General features: G+C 47.7%; 1 protein-coding gene across 14 annotated transcripts in view; it reads right to left on the reverse strand.

Moving 5' to 3' along the window:
- ncam1a (neural cell adhesion molecule 1a) overlaps positions 1-20,499 on the reverse strand; it is a 109,861-nt gene that overhangs the window by 34,853 nt on the left and 54,509 nt on the right. For all 14 annotated transcript variants that reach the window (XM_029848396.1, XM_029848397.1, XM_029848400.1 and 11 more), the window contains exon 2: positions 1,088-1,165. In XM_029848396.1, the coding sequence (XP_029704256.1) occupies positions 1,088-1,165 (78 nt within the window). The remainder of the gene's footprint in view (positions 1-1,087; positions 1,166-20,499) is intronic.

Below are 20,499 nucleotides of genomic sequence, written 5' to 3' on the forward strand. Positions count from 1 at the left end.
GGCTGGAATTAGATCCAACTGACAGAGCGAAAGGAAACAGAGCTGATATATTCACTCCATGACTCAAGAATCCTTCGCTCGACAATGGCTCAGAAACACACTTCACATCAGAAGTCATTTCTCCTCACAGCCACCAAACTACTTATCTGGCATAAAATATGCAGAGGGATAAATAATTTGGCTGGTCTCGGTCGGACTGAGGAAGAAACCCAGCAGGGGGGAGCAAAGCTTCCCTGAACATCCTGTCCTGACTGATGTTGCATTCACACCACATCTGGACAACGTGAGCATCTTCTGATATTCTTTTTAGGGTGGATGAAACAGGAGGGGGTGAGGCTGAACCTGAGATCCTTGGGCAACTGGAATTCCGTAAAAGGTGTGAATTTAAATCACAACAGGGGAGGATTCCCTCTCAGGTTAACAGGCTAACAGGCTGTTGCGCCCCAGGGATCCCTTCAGAACTGTTTTGCAGAAATACTGAAATAGATAGGATTCATTCATGTATTTAAGACATTTTTGAGCATATTTTTATTCAGAAAACATCCATTTTTATTGGGCCATTATAGATCGAAATGTGTTAAAAATGAATCCATCACACCAAGAGCACCAATCCGATACTACTGCAGACGTTATTGATGCAGAGCTCAACGTGCTATTTAGAACTATGGTATCATCTCTTAAACAGAAGCATGAGCTCCTGGAATTACAGATATTCGAACAATATATTTATGTCCCTCTAAAAGTCATTTACACTGGAGTTTAGACAGCACATTTTCATCTGAATTCACAGAGATGTTTAAGCCATTTGCTCTCTTTGCTCTTTTGAAGTCTCTATGTTTTCGCTGCTAATTATGTTTGATGCTTCTGCCGAATTGAAAAAGTCGTTTAAGCTTCATTGTTACGATCAAATATTTCCATAATCTTTGACACGCTCATTTGGTTAGCAAACGAAGAGAGGAGGGCCCCTTTTTAAGTGGAAAAGTGAAGCGGCTGTAACTGGGACGTTGACACGGCCGACGGTCTGATGAACACGTCACATGACCTCTGCCAATCACAGTGTGAGGGCAGCGGCGTGGCGCCGTCTCACCTTCACAGACGAAGAACTTGGAGGCTCCCACGCTGATCTCTCCATAGTGGGGAAGGATCTGGACCTGGATGGAAGCGGCTGAGACACAGAGAGGATATAGGTTAGACATCCTGCAGGTGACGCCGCGGCTGAGCGGACAAAAGGAATCACAATGTTTTAACATCGAAGTGCCGAAGCGCTTCAGTCCCGCGTGAGCGTGTCCCCACTGTGAACACATGACAGGAGACCTTTGCACCAACGCGTGCACCCAAAAAAACCTGGAAACGTGACAAATGATCAGGCTCGCGCCGCCGCCGGAGCAGAAGAAGGTTGAAGAAGAGGTTATATTGGTTTTGAGGCAGAATGATCTTCAGTCTGCAGCCGTCAACAAAAACAAGGATTTGATTTGATACGAGGCGCCTTCCTCTCTCATTCCTGCTCCTCCTGCAGATGATTCAGGAGGCACAGGGCTGTTATACACACAATATCCTCCTTCCTGGGGCTCTAATGCACTTCATCTCTCAGAATCAACCAAAGCAAAACTGACAGGATGAGAATTAAAGCAAAGCAAACACCTGCCGTCGGTTCTTCCCTGCACACCAGCAAATTAAAACTCCACCTGCATCTTCACTGAAAAGCGGGAAAAGAGGATTTCAAGGGCTTCATCAGGGGGAATTCATCACTTGTGCACGTGCGGCAAAATCCCAGGATGTTTCCATTTAGGGCTGCGCTCTGTGCTGATCGGAGATCATCCCGAAGAAGCAGGATGGAGAATCCCGCTGAGCCTCAGGCATGCCACCACTCCCCACAATGAGAGTCATTCTCAGTCCAACTCTCAGTGGGAGACTTGTGGGAATGGTCGGAGGGACCGGCCTTTTAAAGACAGGTAGTCTGATACCCCCCCTTCCCCCCAGCAGCGCCGCAGGCTCGTCTTTCACGACTCAACGGCTGCAGAAACACGTCCGTGACTGAGAGGCGACCTTCACAGCAGTGGCCTGGGGTTCTCTGCACGTCTGTCAGGGATGGAGAGCCATCATCACCCAACTGTGAAATAGAAAGTAATTAAATTCATCTGACCCGAAGTTTTAGAACACACCGATATGGAGGCCATTTCCATGTAAGCAGAGTCCTGATGTACTACATCTGCTTCTCGTGTTCCAGCCACAGATTTATGTTCTATGGAACATTTCTTTGATTTTGGATGAGCTACACTCGTAATATTAATGTTTCCTTTATTATATTTTGGGCCTGTTTCCATCATAATGCAACAGAGATTGTTTTAGCTTGAGATTTCCAGACAAGATGAACATCGAAATCAACGAAAAGGTTAACGTGAAGCAGAGCTTAATGAGATCAGTGATGAAGGAGGTGCAGGTGAACGAAAGAGAAGGAAAACCTGAGCTCGGCGCAGTGAGCAGGCGGCTGAATCTGTCTGTCAGCGTCTGCTGTTAACGTCTGCAGCCACTAATCCTGAGCCACATCGACAGTCTATCTGCACTTTATTGCACAGCTCATCTACAGAAACTGCACCTTTAGCGAACTTTAACCAAACTCAAGACAATAATCTGCAAAACTTTTGTCAAAACCCATTATAGCAGTCCATTTACCCTCTCTGGCCCAGTATAACCAGCTCATTTACCCTCTCTGTTCTACTATAACCTGTCCCTTTACCCTCTGTTCCACTATAACCAGTCATGTGACTCTCCAGTCTGTCCTCTCTTATGCAAACACACACTCAGGTATTAGTTGAGTTTTACCACCAGCGTGAGGACTCTCGTTATTAATTTTCCAAAGTTGCGTAAGGATGCAGGAAACTACTTGTGCTAAGCCCAGAGGCGACACGAGAAATGCCGGATTAATTCACTGCTAATCCCGGCGCACATTGACGCAAAGACGCCTGCGAGCCTAAAACAACAATAACCAAAAGCAGCGAGCGTGGATGCGAGCGGCGGCCACGTTCTAATGAGCAAGTCACACACTTCACAGCGTGCTGATGCAAACAGGCTTTAAGCATCATCGCAGTGGCGCCACACGGTTCCTCAAGTCCAATCATGTAACTGCAGAGACTCACCGCTGGCCTCAGGATGAAAATTACAAGAGTGTGTGAGATTGCGACTTGAACACAGCCGGCGGTGAGCGGCTCTGTCACCACCAGGCTACAAGAGTCAGCTGTTGGTACTTTACATGCAAGTCATGTTGGGGGAGCACAGAGACGGTGTGTGTGCGTGTGTGTGTGAGTAAATGGCTGCATCACCACCCGTACTGTCGTAACAAACGCCAAAGTACTGAAACACTTTCAGCCATGTGCGATATCTGGAGTCTAAAATGTGATGAATAATGAAAAGAAAAGAAGAGACCTCGTTAAGAACTCCTAAACTGACATCAAGCGGAAACGTTTGGGTCTGCAGACGTCTGTATCTCAGCACAACCCCCCTCCAACCCCCCCACCCCACCCCGCTTTCTTCTAGCCTTTATTTCTGGAATTAAACTGCCTTTTAAACACGTGAATATGATGGAATATTAGGATCAGCTGACTTCTGCAAAGGCTGGTTTCCTGTAGGTGCAGGCGCTGGTGTGAGGGTTCGAGCTGGTGGGGGGGTCAAATCAAATTAAAATCATGTTTATTGATGTAGTGCCTGACCCCCCCACTGCAGCCCCCACTGCTTCATTTCCTGAGAAGTGTTGCCTGCCTTCGGGCTCTGGTGGGAAAGTGCTGCGTGATTCCAGCAGCTAAGCTGAAAAAGATGTTTCTCGGCTCGTCATCGCCACCCCGACGTGCGCTTATACTTGAACAGCGCACCTGAGTGTGACAGGTTAGCCCCATTATTCCATCACGCATGGAAACATTTAAATTAGTTTTATCCGCTCATTTATTCGCTTTGCATCGGCTGATTTATCCCCGTCTGTTTCCATAGAGCTCAGATTCACCTGCTGTCACATTAGCAGTGTCATTCATGCTGGAAGCTGGGGTTCGGCAGCTCATAAATCAACTCAGCTCACAAACAAGCTGAAGCGCTCAGCGATTGATAGCTTCTGTTTTGAGGATGGCGCTCTTGCAGAAGGTCGTTCTTTCGATGATCCTCTTTAAATGCATTTAAAAACTCCAAAAACAAAGATCTTTTTCTTCCCACCCCACCCTGCCTGTCGATTCTCCTTCACAGGTATCCACTTTCTCTATTTCCAGACTGGGTCTTAATGTGGAGGTGGAGGTTCAACTGTTCTCCCCTCATAGCTACATTTCTGATTTTAAACTAGGTCATTAAGATGGTTCTGATCAGCTGAAGCAGTTGAACCTGACCTGAATATGCTTCTTCTTAGTTCTTTTTCCTGATATAAGGTCGCGTCCCCTGGTAGATTATAATTACCAGCTCTACGAGTGAGGAGACGCTGAATCTGTCAGGAAAGGAATGTTAAGATCTAGAAGGGAAAACCATCCAGGGAGAAGCAGTGTGGGTGATGAGAGGACCAACTCCCGGCTCCACAGAAATAAAACCTCCAAAGACAGGACAGCGAGGCGTGACGAGAGCCCAGAGCTCCTCTGCAGCAAGAACCACTCATGCTGGTCAGATTCGAATTGTTCAGCCTTCGCAGAGCCTGCTGGGGTTTCAGAAAGTGTCGATTTGTTCCACCAGAAGATGGAACTTTCATGTGATCGGCACACGGTCTGGGCAGCAGAGCTGGTGGCCAGAGTGGGACAACATCTGCTCCTAACAGGGTCTTCAGCTGTATATGTTGCAGAAGGGCGGTGGTGACCCGAGGCTCACAGGTCAGGGCTCAGAACTTCAGGTGTGTTTAGAGGACTGTAGTTAGATGTTTGGAGAAAAGGAACCAGAGGCAACCGTATCTGTCTGTTGTTTTGTGCAGCTTTTGCATTGTTTTTAGCCAAACTTCATGACTCCTGCATGCACGTGGAGGCTACGGCGAGCACATGTGCCCGACTGCACCGTAATTAACTAATGATGGCTAAGCTGCCGCCACCATTCTCTTTCTTCATGTGACCCTGAGGCCAAACATCTCACCAAACTGATAATCACGGCAGAGCTGCACAAAAGTAGCCGGCATACTAATTAGAGGGAAATGCAGCACCACCCACAGCTCCAGTCAGCTTCTGCTCCTGTTACACATGGATCCACACCTCACAGACAGGCACACAGTCTAGATCACATGACTCCAGGTCATACTGTGGTTTTCACTGCGTGGACCAGCTTTTTGAAGAACGCCGCCCACAGATGCCCAAGTACACGTGCAGGCCGCAGCTCCTGCAGTTCCAACAGCAAAGGTTCACCAGTCAGCAGGTCAAAGGTCAAGACAAATCCAGTGAGTTTTTCCTCAGAGAGAGGTGAGAGAAGGAGGAGGAGGAGGAGGAGGAGGATGGCCCTGCATCCTTAACAGTCTGCACAAGATCTGCTGCGTCTGAGGAATTTCTGATCCACTCCTCCAAACGTCAGATGAAAATGTGGATTTGAACTGTTTCATTTCCTGCCCGATGATGTCAGATTAATATTAAAGAGGCCATGAAAGTAAGAGGGTCTATAGCTGTGATTCTCATCGCAACAACACGAGCAGAGGCGCTGCTGTTCTTTACGTTGTACATGAACGTATGGAGAGGTTCAGCTCTGTGGAGCTCAGATTGTCCTCCTCAACAGGATGGGACCTTGGCTGCAGACTGGATCCAGCCGACCGTCATTCTAACCTTCGGAGGTGTTTTAGAGCCGCTGGCCAGTTCTTTGCCCATTCCTCCCAGGAGCAGACACACTTTCTTCTCTCCACCAGGACTTCCATTATCTTCCTCTCACAGATGTGAGGACAGACCAGAGAGCCTCTCTTACACATGCAGCCAAAAGGAGGGCAGATTAGACACGAAGAAACCAAGCGAAGGCACGGTTCTGGATTTGGGTTTTACCCCGACGTCTACCGATATGAAACAATAAATAAGTAAATACAGCAATTGTTAATTCATCCCTCATCAGTGCAGAAGTAACTCCAGGCTAAAAGAAACTCCGTGGTGACCTCTGCAAAACATGCGGGCGTCCATGAGCAGTCTGAAGAACGATCCGAGGCGCCATCTATCTCCTCGACAGTGCAGCAGCTGAGAGCTCCTCCAGCTTTAACAGGAGGAACTAAATCTGCTTCAGCGACACGTCTTAAAGTCAAAGACAAGAGCACCAGGAGACCCGAGTGAGGGCTCCTGCAACACATTTAACCACTAAAGAATATCTGAGCACAACTAAGCATTGCTGTCTGCACCGGCCCTTTATTTAGAGCCTTTAGAACCTGCAGCGTTGAAAGAGGCTTTAATCTAAGGCAGAATGCTCCATTAGAAGGAATTACCGGTAGTTTATTCCTAATGGATACATGTCCCTAAAAAGGCACGTGCAGTTGGAAGAGAACGTTCCAGTCGTTCTGTTACTGGTGGGCTGCCCTGGATCTGACTCAAAGAATTAGAACCTACGCCAACAGAAATCGCGCCCATGCAGCACATTCATACATGGGAGCGTTTTCACTTGGGACCAGGAGGTCGCTGACTTCCAGGTGTTTATTTTTTAGTATCAGCACCACCAGGCTGCATTCAGTCCCCCCCTCCGTGACTGTCTCTTCCTATATTTTACTCCCTGTGTCTTATTGGCGTCATCTTCGCTCCGCGCCGCTTCATGTAGCCGACATACATTATTTAGCAGTGCGAGGAGTGAGAATGCTATAATAGAGTGTCTGGGCAAGCAGCTGGACCACAGAGGGATGTTATTTTTACCCAGTCTCCTTCACCCTCCGCTCAAAGGTTAAATAATGGATGTGTTAGCGACACATGCGCTCGGCTGGACGCTGGCGGATGCAGATGGGAGTCATCAGTATTCCAAGTGCGTCGCTGGGATGACACCATCCACTGAAGGGTTGCGGATTCTGGATGAATTTCATCCTACTATGCTCTGGGTGAAAATGAGACGAGGATGGAGAGAGAAAGAGAGCGAGAGAGAGCGAAGCGTTGCAGACATCTAATTTTGTTCACTGTACTGTTGTTTCCTGTCTGACCGGTTATTCCGCCTGTTTCCTCGCACACCGAACACTTTTTTAAAAAAAAAAAAGACCACATTTGTTCTTGAGGCAGGAGTGATTGAACTGTCTCTGCTCCACCTCACGTCACAGCAGAAATCCACCACCCTCCTGTCATCCTCCCCAACACAAATTTCAGCAAATTAGCCAAAACTCCCATCATCCTCTGCTGCATCCAGATGGAAAGATCTTTCAGAGACGACACCCAGAGACCGCAGGCAGCCAGACGCAGTCCGGGTCCAAATGTCTGCTCCGGTTTCCAGCTTACAAGTGCAACCTTTGCTCCACGAGACGGAGTCTAAACTCGTCGAGTGTCGAGTCGACCAGATTCACATCTTATCACGTTCGTGCACATTTGTTTGCTCAGTTTTTCGGGTCGGCTTGGCTGCCATGAAAACAAAACAACTCCAATCCCGAATCGGTTTGTCAGGGACTTTAGAGAGCGTCGGACTCCTTTATCACCCAAACGTAACAGCTCTCAATCGGAACGCAAGCTGAATGTGAGAAGACAGTTGGAGCCAACAGATCTGTGGCTTCGTGCAGTCTGCAGAGAGGCGCTGCAGCTTCTGCTGTCCGCCGTTATCGACAGAGCTGCGAGCTGCAGAGTATCTGACGGCAGATTCAGATAAAGCAGCATTTCAGATGCGGCAAGCCTTCGGGGCAAAGCCAGACTTCCTGAAATGCATTTAAGAGCTGTTTAATTATTCCATCTGAGAACAACCAGAGCAGCACACTGAGCCAGATAAGAGAACATGTATATGTTGAGCATAAAGATGTCAAAACAAGATGATGTGTGAGGAAGAAGAATTCTGTAGTTTTTAATTATTGTGTTCGGCGAGCCAGGCAACTTCCCAGGAATGGAACTGTTCCATCTTTCCGAGTCATAACTGTTGTTTTTCGGCTGAGAAAACGCGGATAAATCAATCATTGAACCAAGTATTCCGATGTAAAAGACTTTCAAAGTAGCTGACCGGGAATTCCGGAAGGTTGACAGAGGCTGTTTGTACTGAAGAATGAAAACCAGTGTGCAAACCAGAGACTAACTGGTCACATCGGAGGAGCAGATGCATGACAACACTGGGTTGAACCTCAAACTGCAGAAGAAATGAGACCTTAACCTTCAGGAGACTTTAGTACCGACCGAAACTGCTTTACAACATTCTGATAGTTATATAAGGTGTATAAATCGGTCAATATCACTAATCATGACTAGTAAATATTTGTTTTATTATGTGCTTGTAAAAGCATCTACAGCATGTTCTCCTGGTTTCTAGGAGGCAGAACAATGAGCTAAATTAGACTCCATCTGAGGTGCGCTGAGACCCTGAAGTCACCTGGACTCGCAGCAGCTTCCTTTGATTGCTGCAGCGTTAGCGCTATAATAGAAGGTCCAGGTGAAAAGGTTGTACGTGACAAAGCTGAGGGCTGCGCCGCGGTCACCGCACGCCGAGCAGCTCTACAGCAGCGACCACCCACCCAACAGCAGCACGCACCGACCCAAACCAAACACCGTCGTTCGGGAACACGCCCCCTACGGTGCAGCGCAGACAGGCAGCGTCTTTAACGCCGGGACATTATTCAACATTAAAGTCATGGATATAACGCATTAATGTCCAGGAAAAGTTGATCCGCTCTGAGGCGCCGCAGAGCTAAATCAGGTTTACAGTAGGTGGCGTTGATGTGTGACCCCGTTACTGCACCAACGTTCCACTTCTACTCGCTCTCTTTTCTCTGAGGGCAGCTAAATTTACCCCGCGCCCCAAATCCAACAGGCATTTACAGTGACTACAACAGAAATGTGTGGAAACTCATGCTAGTTTCCATGGAAACAACTCTATACTAATTAGACCTGTATGCAACTGAGACAAAAGGGAAATTAATTTCAGTATCCCTGACACAGAAAACCCCTCCAGCCATGAAAATGTTATGTCATACAGTTTCCATTTCGAAGAGATGGGACGAGAACAAACCCAAACCCGCCTGGACGCACTCGGAGACAGCCTGACCACCGCTTTGCTGCCAGGTGAGCTTTGGACTCGCCCCCCCCTACAAAACAACCCTCAATGCTGAGGCCAAACGTCCACCTTTGTTCTGCATCACTGATGTGGACGGATGCAGAAAATCACAGAACAACACTTGAACCCTTTTAAATGTAGTCATGAAACCAGATGAGGGTCCAGGTCCAGGTCCAGGTCCAGGATCATCACGTTCACTGTGCAAGGCCGCTCAGATACTGCAGCAGACAAAGACTTGATCACATTCACTAAAGTCTAATCAATATGGACGAGGTCAGAGGATCAGCCGCGAGGCCGCCGCAGCAAGGCCGGCGCTAACTGTCGGAAACAGCTGCTGAAAAAATAATGACAATAATCTGAGTGGGACAGAAAAAAGGAAATGTTTTCTGTTTAATTAGTGGAAATCTCAGAGGAGACACATTTTTCATTCTTTAATGAGTCCTCTGAGAACAACAAAACAAACAAAAATCCTCACTTACAAAGACAAACAACATAACAAGACTAAGACTAAAGCCAGACTAATTCCTGCGCGCGTCAACGCAGCGACGTGCACATTTCTTTACCATTAAACCAGGGAAAACAACAGCAGAATTGATTTAGCATCTAGACGGATGAATATCTGCAGTACAAGATTAAATGGGGGAAGTGGACTCAGAGTGTCATAATCCAGATGATCGTACGACCAAGTTCTGCCAATCCCAGAAGAGATGAATGGAAATCTGTCGGATCCCTGCCGGTCTATACCGCGGATCACCGACCTGGACTCTAGCAAATGTTCCTCGGAGCTGCAGGCCGCAGCAGAGATCACATGACCCTTCTGGAACAATGAAAGAGTCTACACAGCAGAACAGGAAGTAGCTCCACCTTCCTGTCTCACCTGAGGAAACAGGAAGTGCCAGCGTCCTGCACCTCACATCTGATTGTTTAAAGCTTTTTATTTGAACAAATCGCACGAGGAAAAAGCACAAACACCAAAAATCACTCAGTGCGTGTTAGTGCACTTCAGCGCCGGCGGTGGAGACCGACTACACCCAGAGGATTAGACCCGCCGGGCCCTGAATAATTAAACTCTGCATGTTTATTTTTAACGTTTCCATGGCGCTGAGCGATGGTTGAGGTTGAGGAAACTGGAGATCACCTGTCAAACGCTGACATCGTTGACAGAGTTAAATGGCAGACGGCAGCTTTACGGATGCCGGCGCACAAATGGAGGGATTTGGACCCGTCGGCCTCTCGGTTGTCTGTCAAATCATAAATCAGCCGCGGTGTTTGTGGTCTGAAAATGGCTCCTCTCTGTTCGAGTGAATTAAGCTTCTGAAGAGCATCATTACACCGCAAATACATCAGCACTGGGCCAGAGAGGGAGCAGAGAAAGCACTCGCTCCTCAAGGCTGGCTGACTGTAGCCATCGTGTTGAGACCTTCGCTGGATTGCACAGGTTATTTTTTGAACGCTCACAACAAATGAACGAGTTTTCATTCCGAGGCTTGAAAGGAGGAATTGAAGTGATTAAAACAAGAGCGTGTTTTTGGGTGAAAAAAGGTTTTAATTACTTTAGGATTCGATGGTTAAAGTGCTGAAGCGGTGCAATAACCTGTGGAGGAAGTGGTTTTCTCAACACTGACTGGGTAGAGGCTGGTTTCCATGACCGAGCCGCTGTTGAGGGGGACCACGAGGGGGGGGGGGGCAGGGGCCTCAACACAAATCATCCTATAAAACCATCAAAAGAGGAGAGAAGAAAAGCTACCCATGATTTCTTAACGCTGTTAGCCAGTTAGCAGCAGGTCTCACAGTTCTAAGGAAACGTGAAGGGATCAGGAATATTACAAGCTCAGATCAGAGGAGCTCTTCACACCCAGGCTCTCGGAGGGTTCCGACATATGTTGCTTCCTGATGGAAGCTCTAAGTCTTGCCATAATTAATCCTTTTCGCTCTTCCTGTTGCTGTATCCTCCTGCAGCGACATTCATTAGACATGCAGTCAAAGCAGCAACATAAACCTTTACGCATCTTCTCGACATCAAAGAGCTGCTCTCCATCACAAGGTGTCCCTCAGAAGATCAAGGGCAGGTGGAATGTTCCTCTTTCACACCCACTCAGAGCTGGATGCCCAAGAAAGACACCGACCGGGTCTCCCCAGTGAGCAGCTCTGGCCTTCAGCCAGTCTTTTGTGCGGTGAAGCAGCCAGTTAACTGGGTCGCTTTCATGATCCAGGCTCTCCACTCCCGTCGACTGCTCCACCCTCCACCTGGATCAGCACAAGTGATGTGTGATGGTTGGAGACAAGGAGAAAGGAGCGATTCCTCCATGAGAGATTTTCTCCCCTGCATTAATGAGTCCCATCAAAGGAATCATTACATTAAATGGCAGCGCTGCCTTCTTCTCCGGCTCTCTTCAGGCTGAGCTAATAAAAACCACATTTTATTTTATTTTATTATTTTTATAGCAGTGTAATATGAAAAAGACCCCAGGGCGTCTCTGCACATCTGCGAGCTGCACACAACCATATTTTAAAGTCATTTGTTTAAATACCAGAACTGAACATCCGCGGAAAACTAGAGGATTAAAGCGAAGGCAGCTAACCTCAGCATGAATGAAGGTTTTTCTGAAGAATCCCGCACGAATTCCTCTCATAAGCAGGATTCCTGGATGAAAAGTAGGAGGGGAAGATCTGAAAGTAGGTGGGCGAGCTTGAAATGAAGGAGAAAAAAAATGCAAATCTGCCAGCAACGCTGATGACATCACAGACGATACGCTCACTTCCTATTCAGCCAAAGCAATAAGAGAGCGTTAGAAGTGTTGATAAAAGAACAACCGCAGCTCGGCTTTATCGGGCTTCCCTATCTGTGGGTGGGGCGTTTAATCTCTCTGCTCCTTTAGAGGGTCCCTGCAGCAAATCCACTGGTGGGGGGCAGATACCATCACATGTCAAGAAGATTCCACCTCATTCACTCCCCTCTGTCTTCAGAAATTCTCACACGGAAGCAGGCGGGACAGAAACGGGTCAGAACGATCGCGCCACTTGAACGTGACGGGCGGATTGGGTTCTGGATCGGCGCAGTCTGGATAACTTTAATCAGCTGACAACTCTCATGAAACCATCATCAACGCGCCGCCTGAATCTCAGCCAGCAAGATTTAAAAGAAGTCAATTTAAGGTTCCAAAAGAACCATTTATGGAACCATTAACCATGTGTTTTTGAGGAAGCAACATATGGAACATCTGCTTATTCAGTCAGATTCTCTGGCTGCATTTTGAATCTCCCGATTTGACAGTGCAGCACTGCTGAGAAGAAATAATTACAAATCTTCCCAAAGGTGCGACCGTTACAGCAGCGTAGCAGAGGACTCACACCGGTTCATCCTCAGAAAGCCTGAGAAGGAGAGGATTAGTTAAACACTACTGAGACAGGAGCCAGGAGCTGCTAAGGGTAGCCGTGGTGCTAACACCTGCTAATTGCACATGGGAGGGTTCCCATGTCAACAAGAACAACTCGTTCCATGTAGCAAACAACAAGCCGCTCCTGGAACAAAGATCATATGTCAGGAGACACCAGGAAGTTTGACAGGAATGCCTTATTTACATTATTTACATCCTGAAGCTTCTGGGGGGGGGTTAGTTCTGGTGGTGAGGATGAGAAACGGGACGGCCTCACAAGAAAGTGAGTGAGAGAGTGAGAAAGACTTCCATTCAGCTCCAGGTGTTTTGTCAGTTAGTGTCTCACAAGCGCCCCCCCCCCCCCACTCACCACCAAGCCTCCAGGCCTCATCATAGCCCCTCAGCCACTGCCTGAGCTGCTGTTGCTATGGAAACACCTGCATCTCTGGTAATCCTGTGAATAGGATGTGATGATTTGGGCTTCAGGGGGAAACAGCTTAACATGGTGGCAGCTGGAGACGGTAAACTGAAGCGTGCTGCTGGAGACTGGTTCACATGTGTTTTTGAACAGCTGCTGAAAGGTGGATTCTGTGCTGCTCCGCTTTATTTAGATTCTATGCGACAAAAACTCAACATCCTGGTGCGTTTCACGTCCTCTGCAAGAGACAATACTGATGCGCTTGTGGCCAAGCAGATGTGCTGCTGGCTTTCACACAAAAATGTTAAATAAATATTTGATTTCAGAATTCTAAGCTCCAAATGAGTCTAGTTTTGGTCTTTGGCTTTTCTTATTAGGAGTCCAGAATTGTTGCCGGCGTCCGTTTTCCCCCCAGAGAATCTCCCACTGTAACTCAACTGATGTTGCTTTTGGAACGGGTCACATGGTCCGAGATGAAAAGTAGCTGCTGTTGCTGTGCAGCCGGTCCGGAACTCTGCTCCGCTCTCCTGGATGGCCATGTTCTGCTCCGCTCTCATCCTCTTCCTGTCTGGTTTATTTTACGAACATCAGAACCAGAACGTTAAAATGAGCTGCGCTTTCGTAAGAAGGGATCTGCCGCCGCGGGAGCAATTTTCACCCTGCTGGAGGCGAACTGGCTTCTGCCAACAGTCCAGGACCAGATAAGGGCCGAACAAGACGAGGGTGAGGAAGCACAAAGGTGGTTTCAACTGGCTGAACGCTGCGTTTCCTGTCTGCGGCGCTCGCGGCTCGCTAGCATGACAGCAACAACCTGTTGAGCATCAGCTGATGATCAGACCAGCAGGAAGCAGGCGGGTTTATTTATGGACACGGAAGCCCGTTTGTCGCGGAGCTTTGCACCAGCTTGAAGGTGAAAACTTCCTGCGTCAGATCCACCACTCTGCACCCCACCTCCCACGGAGCTGTCAGTCAGCCTGCCAGACCACCCTTCGTTACAGTAACAGGCAACCAGAACTCACGTCTGTGTCGAAAACAGGTCTGCCAACAGACACTCCAGCCATTTTTCTGCTTTTAGGAGCGACGCCACATGTTGGATCTCATCGAAGTCCCTGTTCCTGAATGGCCCAACCAATCACTGAACTGCGAGAAATGGTCTGAATAGCAGAAACAGAAACGTGGAGGCTGGTTTTAGACCGTCCCGGTCAGAATCCTGGTCCCTGAAATGACCTCATCACCTCTGGAACCAGGAGAACACAAGTGATGACTGAGTTCTACCTCTGGACCTTCAGGACAAACATCATGCATCGGATTGATGCCATCAAGGGTCATTTGACTCCATCCTGCAGCCTCGTGGGGTCTTTCCTTCAGACAGTTCCACTTCCTGCCCTCCTCTGGGTCGGTCCTGACCCGTCTCACTGCAGAACCGTTACTAAATCTCTTAGAATCTCAATACACACCTTTGTCATCACACACTCTGGGACTTTCACCTGAAACCTTCTGTCACCAGCCCAAAGGTGCTTCTGCGTCCATCTGCCTGAACTGGAGAATCACCAGCAGCCAAAACCAGAAGATTAGTGGGAGATTGGAGCTGACAAGCTCCAGGAGAGAAAACACCATGAAAAAAGAGCAGCTTTGCTCTTTATTTCTCATCACGCCTTTGCTGCCTGCTGACTTCCTCTAATTGACTCTGCTTTGTGTCACATTCATGTGAGGTTCATCAGGACGGAAGCGTGTTGAACACCAGTGAGGCTGCGGCTCCGCACAAGAATCCTCAACTTGGCAGACGAAAAGCTTCATTTTCTTTACGACTTCCTGTCGCCTCCCACCACTAAATGAACACTTCTGAGGGGCCTGTGGGTCCACACAGACTCACTCCACCATCAGATTCATCGTTTTACAGGATGCCAAAAACATCTTCATGATGGAAAAAACAGTCAAGAGTGAAGAAACAAACACGCTCCATGAGACACTGATGATTCTGCTCTGTTTGATTTGGGATTTGCAGATTAAAAATGGTTCAATAGAAATCACTGAGGGCCAAAAAAAACCATTTTTGTATTAATTTTATGTGACTAAATAGAACTCTTTTTAGGAATTCACCTCAACACTCAGACTTCACTGCTAACAAAGCAGATTTCTTTGCTGGGTCTCGCTCTGCGAGCTGTGAAATATGGACGCAACAGCGAGGAAGCCTTCTTAAAGCGCGCTTTGGAGGATTTTTATCGTGTTCTGACGCCGGGGCCGTGTTTTAAATGAAGCCGCGCAGCCACCAGTAAGTCATTATCTTCAAAAGGGAGCTAATGTGGACGGCTGCAGATAAACGCGTTCACGCTTTAATTCACCAAAACCGGCAAATCTGGAGGATAAATGAACGCAGGGCGGCAGCAGCAGAAGTGCAGCGGCTGGGCTTCGTCTAACCAGAATTCATTTAAAAATGTTTCCTTTCCTAATTAAGAGCTCTTCTGTCCCGAGGTGCGATGTCGAGTTCTGCCTCTCTGGATCATTGAATTTTCAAGGAAATGTCGCTTGTTGAAGTTTTGTTATTTTCAAAAGGCAGTTCAATCATTTAGAAGCAAATAGAAGCTGAGGACTGATAATGACACAAGCGAATGCTCTTGCCTTCCTGCAGAAATGATGACAGTAAGAGGAAAAGAAGACATCATTTTAGTAAACATTTTACCTGTCCAGTAATCACAGAATCACTCAGAAAATGGAGGCAATGTTCCCATCCTGGTTGATTTTCCACTGCAGGACCTTCCTCTCTTAATTTGGAGCGAAAGGTTCTGCTTTTGTGTGGCGAGCAGCCGCGCGCACACAGATGCTAATGAAAAAACCTCACCAAAGCAGACACTTCATATCATACATTCATGTGAAGTCCGTGAAGTTTGCGTGTGACAGCTAGTTCAGCTCTCTCAACCCTGACGGACTCCATCAACATTGCTGCTTTGAGCTAAAAATAAAAAAAAGTTGCTGGCAAAACACAGGAGGCGACCTTTGACCTCATCAGAAAGCTCCCATCCTCTTTAAAGTGGACGTGAGAGATGTGCTCTGAGTCGGCTCTACGTGGAAAATAAATGATAGTCTGATTAAAGAGGAACCGAGCAGCACAAGAATAAAAGAAAGAGAAAAGGGTGAACCCAGCACCTCAGGCCATCGCTCTCTCTCGCAGCACATTAGCACTGATGAATTAGCTGCTGTCAGCGGCTTCTTCTCCTCCTTCTGGCACCACTTCTTATGAATAGAGATATTTTTTAAATTATTAGCTGTACTCTAAATGATTACGCTGGAATATTCCAGCATTCATGTTCTGAGATGTTCAATGTCACCTTTAAACAGGGCGCACTCAGAAGTGTGAGACGGAGCTAATTGGACTTTGTGTATCCTGAGCGTTCTGGGAGATCGCCACCCTTTAATCCGTAGCGAGCGCTGATCTCGCTGAGATCCGTGTCCATTTGGGACGTCTACACGATCTGAGCACATCGGAATCACCGCCCCCTGGTGGCGGGATACAGCACAGCGCCCACACTCATCGTCTGGTTGGGCGTTCTGGTCGCCATTGCCATGAGGTTCCAAAGTTGGGTTGGAACTGACATTCTCGGGATTTTGAGCTTCTTCCATCAGCTGTCTCTTGCGAAGGTTTGGGCCTACAGAGACCTCATATGTGTCATTTCCAGTTTCGATAGCTGAGGACAGTTCTGCCCTCTGGGAAATGGCCAGTGTCTCGCAACACACCAGGCAACCCTCCTTTAAAACGCGAGGAGAAGATGAAGAGGAGGTGACGAAGAGGAGGTGAGGAGCAGGAGCCCAAACAGAGCCGACTGGGTGCGTCAGTAAAGGGCTGATTGATTTCTGTAACATGTTTAACATGATTCTTCGTAGATCGAATCCTCCCAGGGCCCTGAGACCACTACAGGATCCCGCTGAAGCGCTGCTAGCGTGGCGGCCTGAGCTGACAGACCTGCTCCATTAATCTGGAGGTGGAATAATCCCACTCAATTCTGGATGGAGCCGACGGTTCTTTCAAGTCATAATAGTGTGAATTATTCACGTGTCCCCTCAGAAGACTAATTTCTCTTTGAATTATTGATTTTTACTATTCTGCCACAGTCCCGCCTCATTGGCTCATTAGCACAGGAACTCAGCCTTTGATATCTTAAACATTTATTCTTTTTGTTTTTATAAATGAGGAACATGTTAAGCAAATTCTCTTTTTTCCCTGACACTGTGAATCAAACAAACACTATTTTTATATTTATAGAGGTTTCACAGTTGCTCTCTAAGAACATTCGATGACATTCGCGCCAATGGGAGTGCTGGAACTAATCTGGGACCTGGTTCTCCCCGTTCAAGGCCACAGATGTGCAGTCTGGACCCAAGGTCCAATCTGGTCCAGCCCGTCAGAACAGGAAACGAGTGGTGATTAAATATCCTGACGGTACAGGAGGAAATGAAAGCATCACGCACTAACAACAGAATCACAAAAGCATCCTAAAGACTAAAAGATTCTCCACAAACGATGAGCGGAAGCCAAAAAAACATCCGTCGTTTCATTCCAGAAGACTCTGGTTTGTGTTTCCATCGTGTTCTTGACGTCACCAGGACCCGTTTCCCCCACAGAGACCTCAGCCAATCAAATGCAGACAAAAAAAAATAACAAAAATCTGCAGAGACAAAATCAAAGTGATGAAAGCAGCCCCAGTTCTAAAAACAGTGGCTGAGTTTATCCCACCTGGGAATGTTCTGAAAAAAGAAAGCTGTCAAAAATGTCGAGCAGAACCTGCAAAAGCAGAGTCTCCTCTTTTTTCCCCCCCTCCTCCCGGGGTGCTCGGCTTCCAGGAGCTCTTTAGCAGGGCGCTCATGAATATGAATGACATTTAACCCCTTAGAGGAAACCCTTCATGTCACACACAGAACTGCGGCATCAACGGACTTCTGCAGCAGAGTCCAGCACTGTAATCCGCTTCCTGGCACCACTCCCAGCGAATAGGTGTGACGATATAACTGCTCCATGTGACGGAGCGGGGCCAGAACCTGCAGCACCACCTTCTTGAAGGTGGAAGCTTTACTGCTGGTTCTGAATCTGGAGAACATTCCGAGAGCGGTGCGGAAGCATCTGTGGGTGTGAATGGTTGCGCGACCACAGCCGATGGGAGGAACTAACGTGGCTGAGCTGCAAACGAGGGGCTGGTGGAGGAGCAGAGTCCCAGCCTGCTTTGCTGGTTGATTTACAGACACACCTCAAACGCTGGGAGGTGTTTTCTTTAGAAAAGCTGTTTATCTGATGTGTTTCTTCGGCGTCCAGGACCTGAGCACATTAGCAGAGCGCACACATGGAAGCAGCGCTGCTGCGGTTTTAATGAGCTCATTTTCATCTGGAGTCCCTGCAGGTCCTGACAATTCACAACTCATTTCTGCTCCGATTCTTTCATATAAGTTTCACTTTGGATTTGATGAGCACCAACAACACAACTGTGCATCATTAAGCCGAAATATCCGAACATGGGGTCCATCTGAGCTCTGTTAAACAGCAGGATTAGAACACAACTGGAGGAACGCTGCTTTCCGCTGGAGACCAGGAAATCACCTTGAACCTCATTTGCAGACGTCAGTCAGCCCGAACAGATCGGAGCGGCGAAGATTCGGGCAGCGATTCGGCGTCGGCCCTGCCGCGGTGAAGTGGGGGCGTGAGGTGGAGGAGGAGCAGACAGAGCTGTTGGAAAGGCTCTTCTGACTCATCATCCTATCGCTGTTCTCTTAAAGATGCTCTACCATTTAGAACCTTTTAAAAGCTGCAAATGCACCTACTGAAGTAAAAGTCCATTTCTGGCTGCGGGAAGAACAATGGGCCACGGAGATCGTTTCAGCCTTCAGCTCAATGAGACTTCAAGAGGACAGGCCTTTATTCTCTCAGTCTGAAGCAATGTGGCGGGAATAATGGCACACACTGGGAACAGAGGTGACCTTCCTGAGTGCTGAGTTTAGAAGCATTGGCTTGTGGAGGGCCTGGTTCTCTGACAAAGGAAACGCTCTGAAACTGAAGAGCTGTGGCAGCTGCTGCAGCAGCATTAGAAAAACACAGCAGAAACGTTCCATTTATGTCACCAATGTCAAAGGAACAACATGAAGGAGTTGGGCGGTTATCTCCTCAGCTTGGGTGCAACCGAGGTGAAAACATCTAAACGCGACGAGCAAAGCTTGAAAAAAAGGAATATCATGGTCGTAAACATGGAGAACAAAGTGATTTTTGCTGCTTTTTTAAAGGATAGGTCTGAGAATTCTGTCACTAAATCCACTGAAACGACCTTAAATAACAGCATCTGTAAATACAATACTCACAAACGCTCATTCTAGCACCCCATAATTAATCCACCGGGCCACATATCAGCTCTCGCGTGGCTTTGCATCTCCACAAACTTCATTTTCATCTCCACAGTCGTTACAGTCAGACGTGAAAAATGATTGTCCTCAAGCAGCAACCGTCCGTTCGTAAGAAGAAGCGAGGCCATTAGCTGGAGCCGCCACGGTACCTGTGGCTGGGCAGACGGAAGAACGAGGAGAGGAGAGAAAAGCTTTGCTGCGAGCTGCTTAGCAACAAGCAGGCTGCCGTCGGATGGAGAATGAATAAAGAGCGATTTTCATTATCAGTGCGCAGCTTTAATTTGAGTTTTCGCAGACTGCGGCAAGCTCATCGCCCTCTGTTTGTGCTGCTTGAACACGTCCTGTGATCCCAAAACAATGAGGAACCCGCCAGGAGACAAATGGCTTCTCAGCCTTAAAGGACGGTTCTGTCCGTCCGCGCAGGAGGCGACACACAGGAAGTCCGCCACTGTTACCAAACACCTTTGATCAAATAACCCGGTCATTAGTTTTGAAAACTATAATCTGTTAATATAATGGCTTCCTCTGATAACACAGCAAACTGTGCTTCTTCTAATGTGCTGCTCTCAGATAATGACTTATTGATAAAGCCATTACGCTCTCTTTGTTTAGTCAGCCGACGCACGTTTGTGATAAATGACACGATTCCTGGCGCGCCAGCGTCTGTTGTCGCCTAAACGATGAGCGACGGGAATCATTTCCTGTCCGATTGCGTAGTGAATCGACTGACAGCCGACGTCGAGCGTGTCTGAAAGAGCTCGTTCTTTAATTAAATATCACCGGGAACACTCTGACGTGCGCTTTCATTTCAAATAACATTTAAGCCCCCGTGCGTGTGAAACCATGGAAATGTAAAATCACCCCTCAGTGACTTCAGTCAGGCAGCCAATAATCCGGAATCAACATCCGAATAAGCAGCGACGGACTTCCAACAGTGGGGGGAGCAGCTGGAATTAGACGGAGAAATGTTCCAGTCCAACATGGATCCAGCAACTGTCCATCAGCTCCGAGCTATCAACAGGTTACTGGGCTTTTATAGAGGCGACTTCAAAATGGCTTCTGTATTTTTTTAATTTCAAGGATGAGTCAGATCAGTCGGAGAAGGAATTCGGCTTGAATCCATTTGAAACCAAAACATGCTGACTGCAGATAAGCACATCCGGGACAGCGAATCAGTCCACAGCAGGCCGACCTTCC

The sequence above is a fragment of the Takifugu rubripes genome, chromosome 15 (genome assembly GCF_901000725.2).
Source record: "Takifugu rubripes chromosome 15, fTakRub1.2, whole genome shotgun sequence".
Classification (NCBI taxonomy): domain Eukaryota; kingdom Metazoa; phylum Chordata; class Actinopteri; order Tetraodontiformes; family Tetraodontidae; genus Takifugu; species Takifugu rubripes.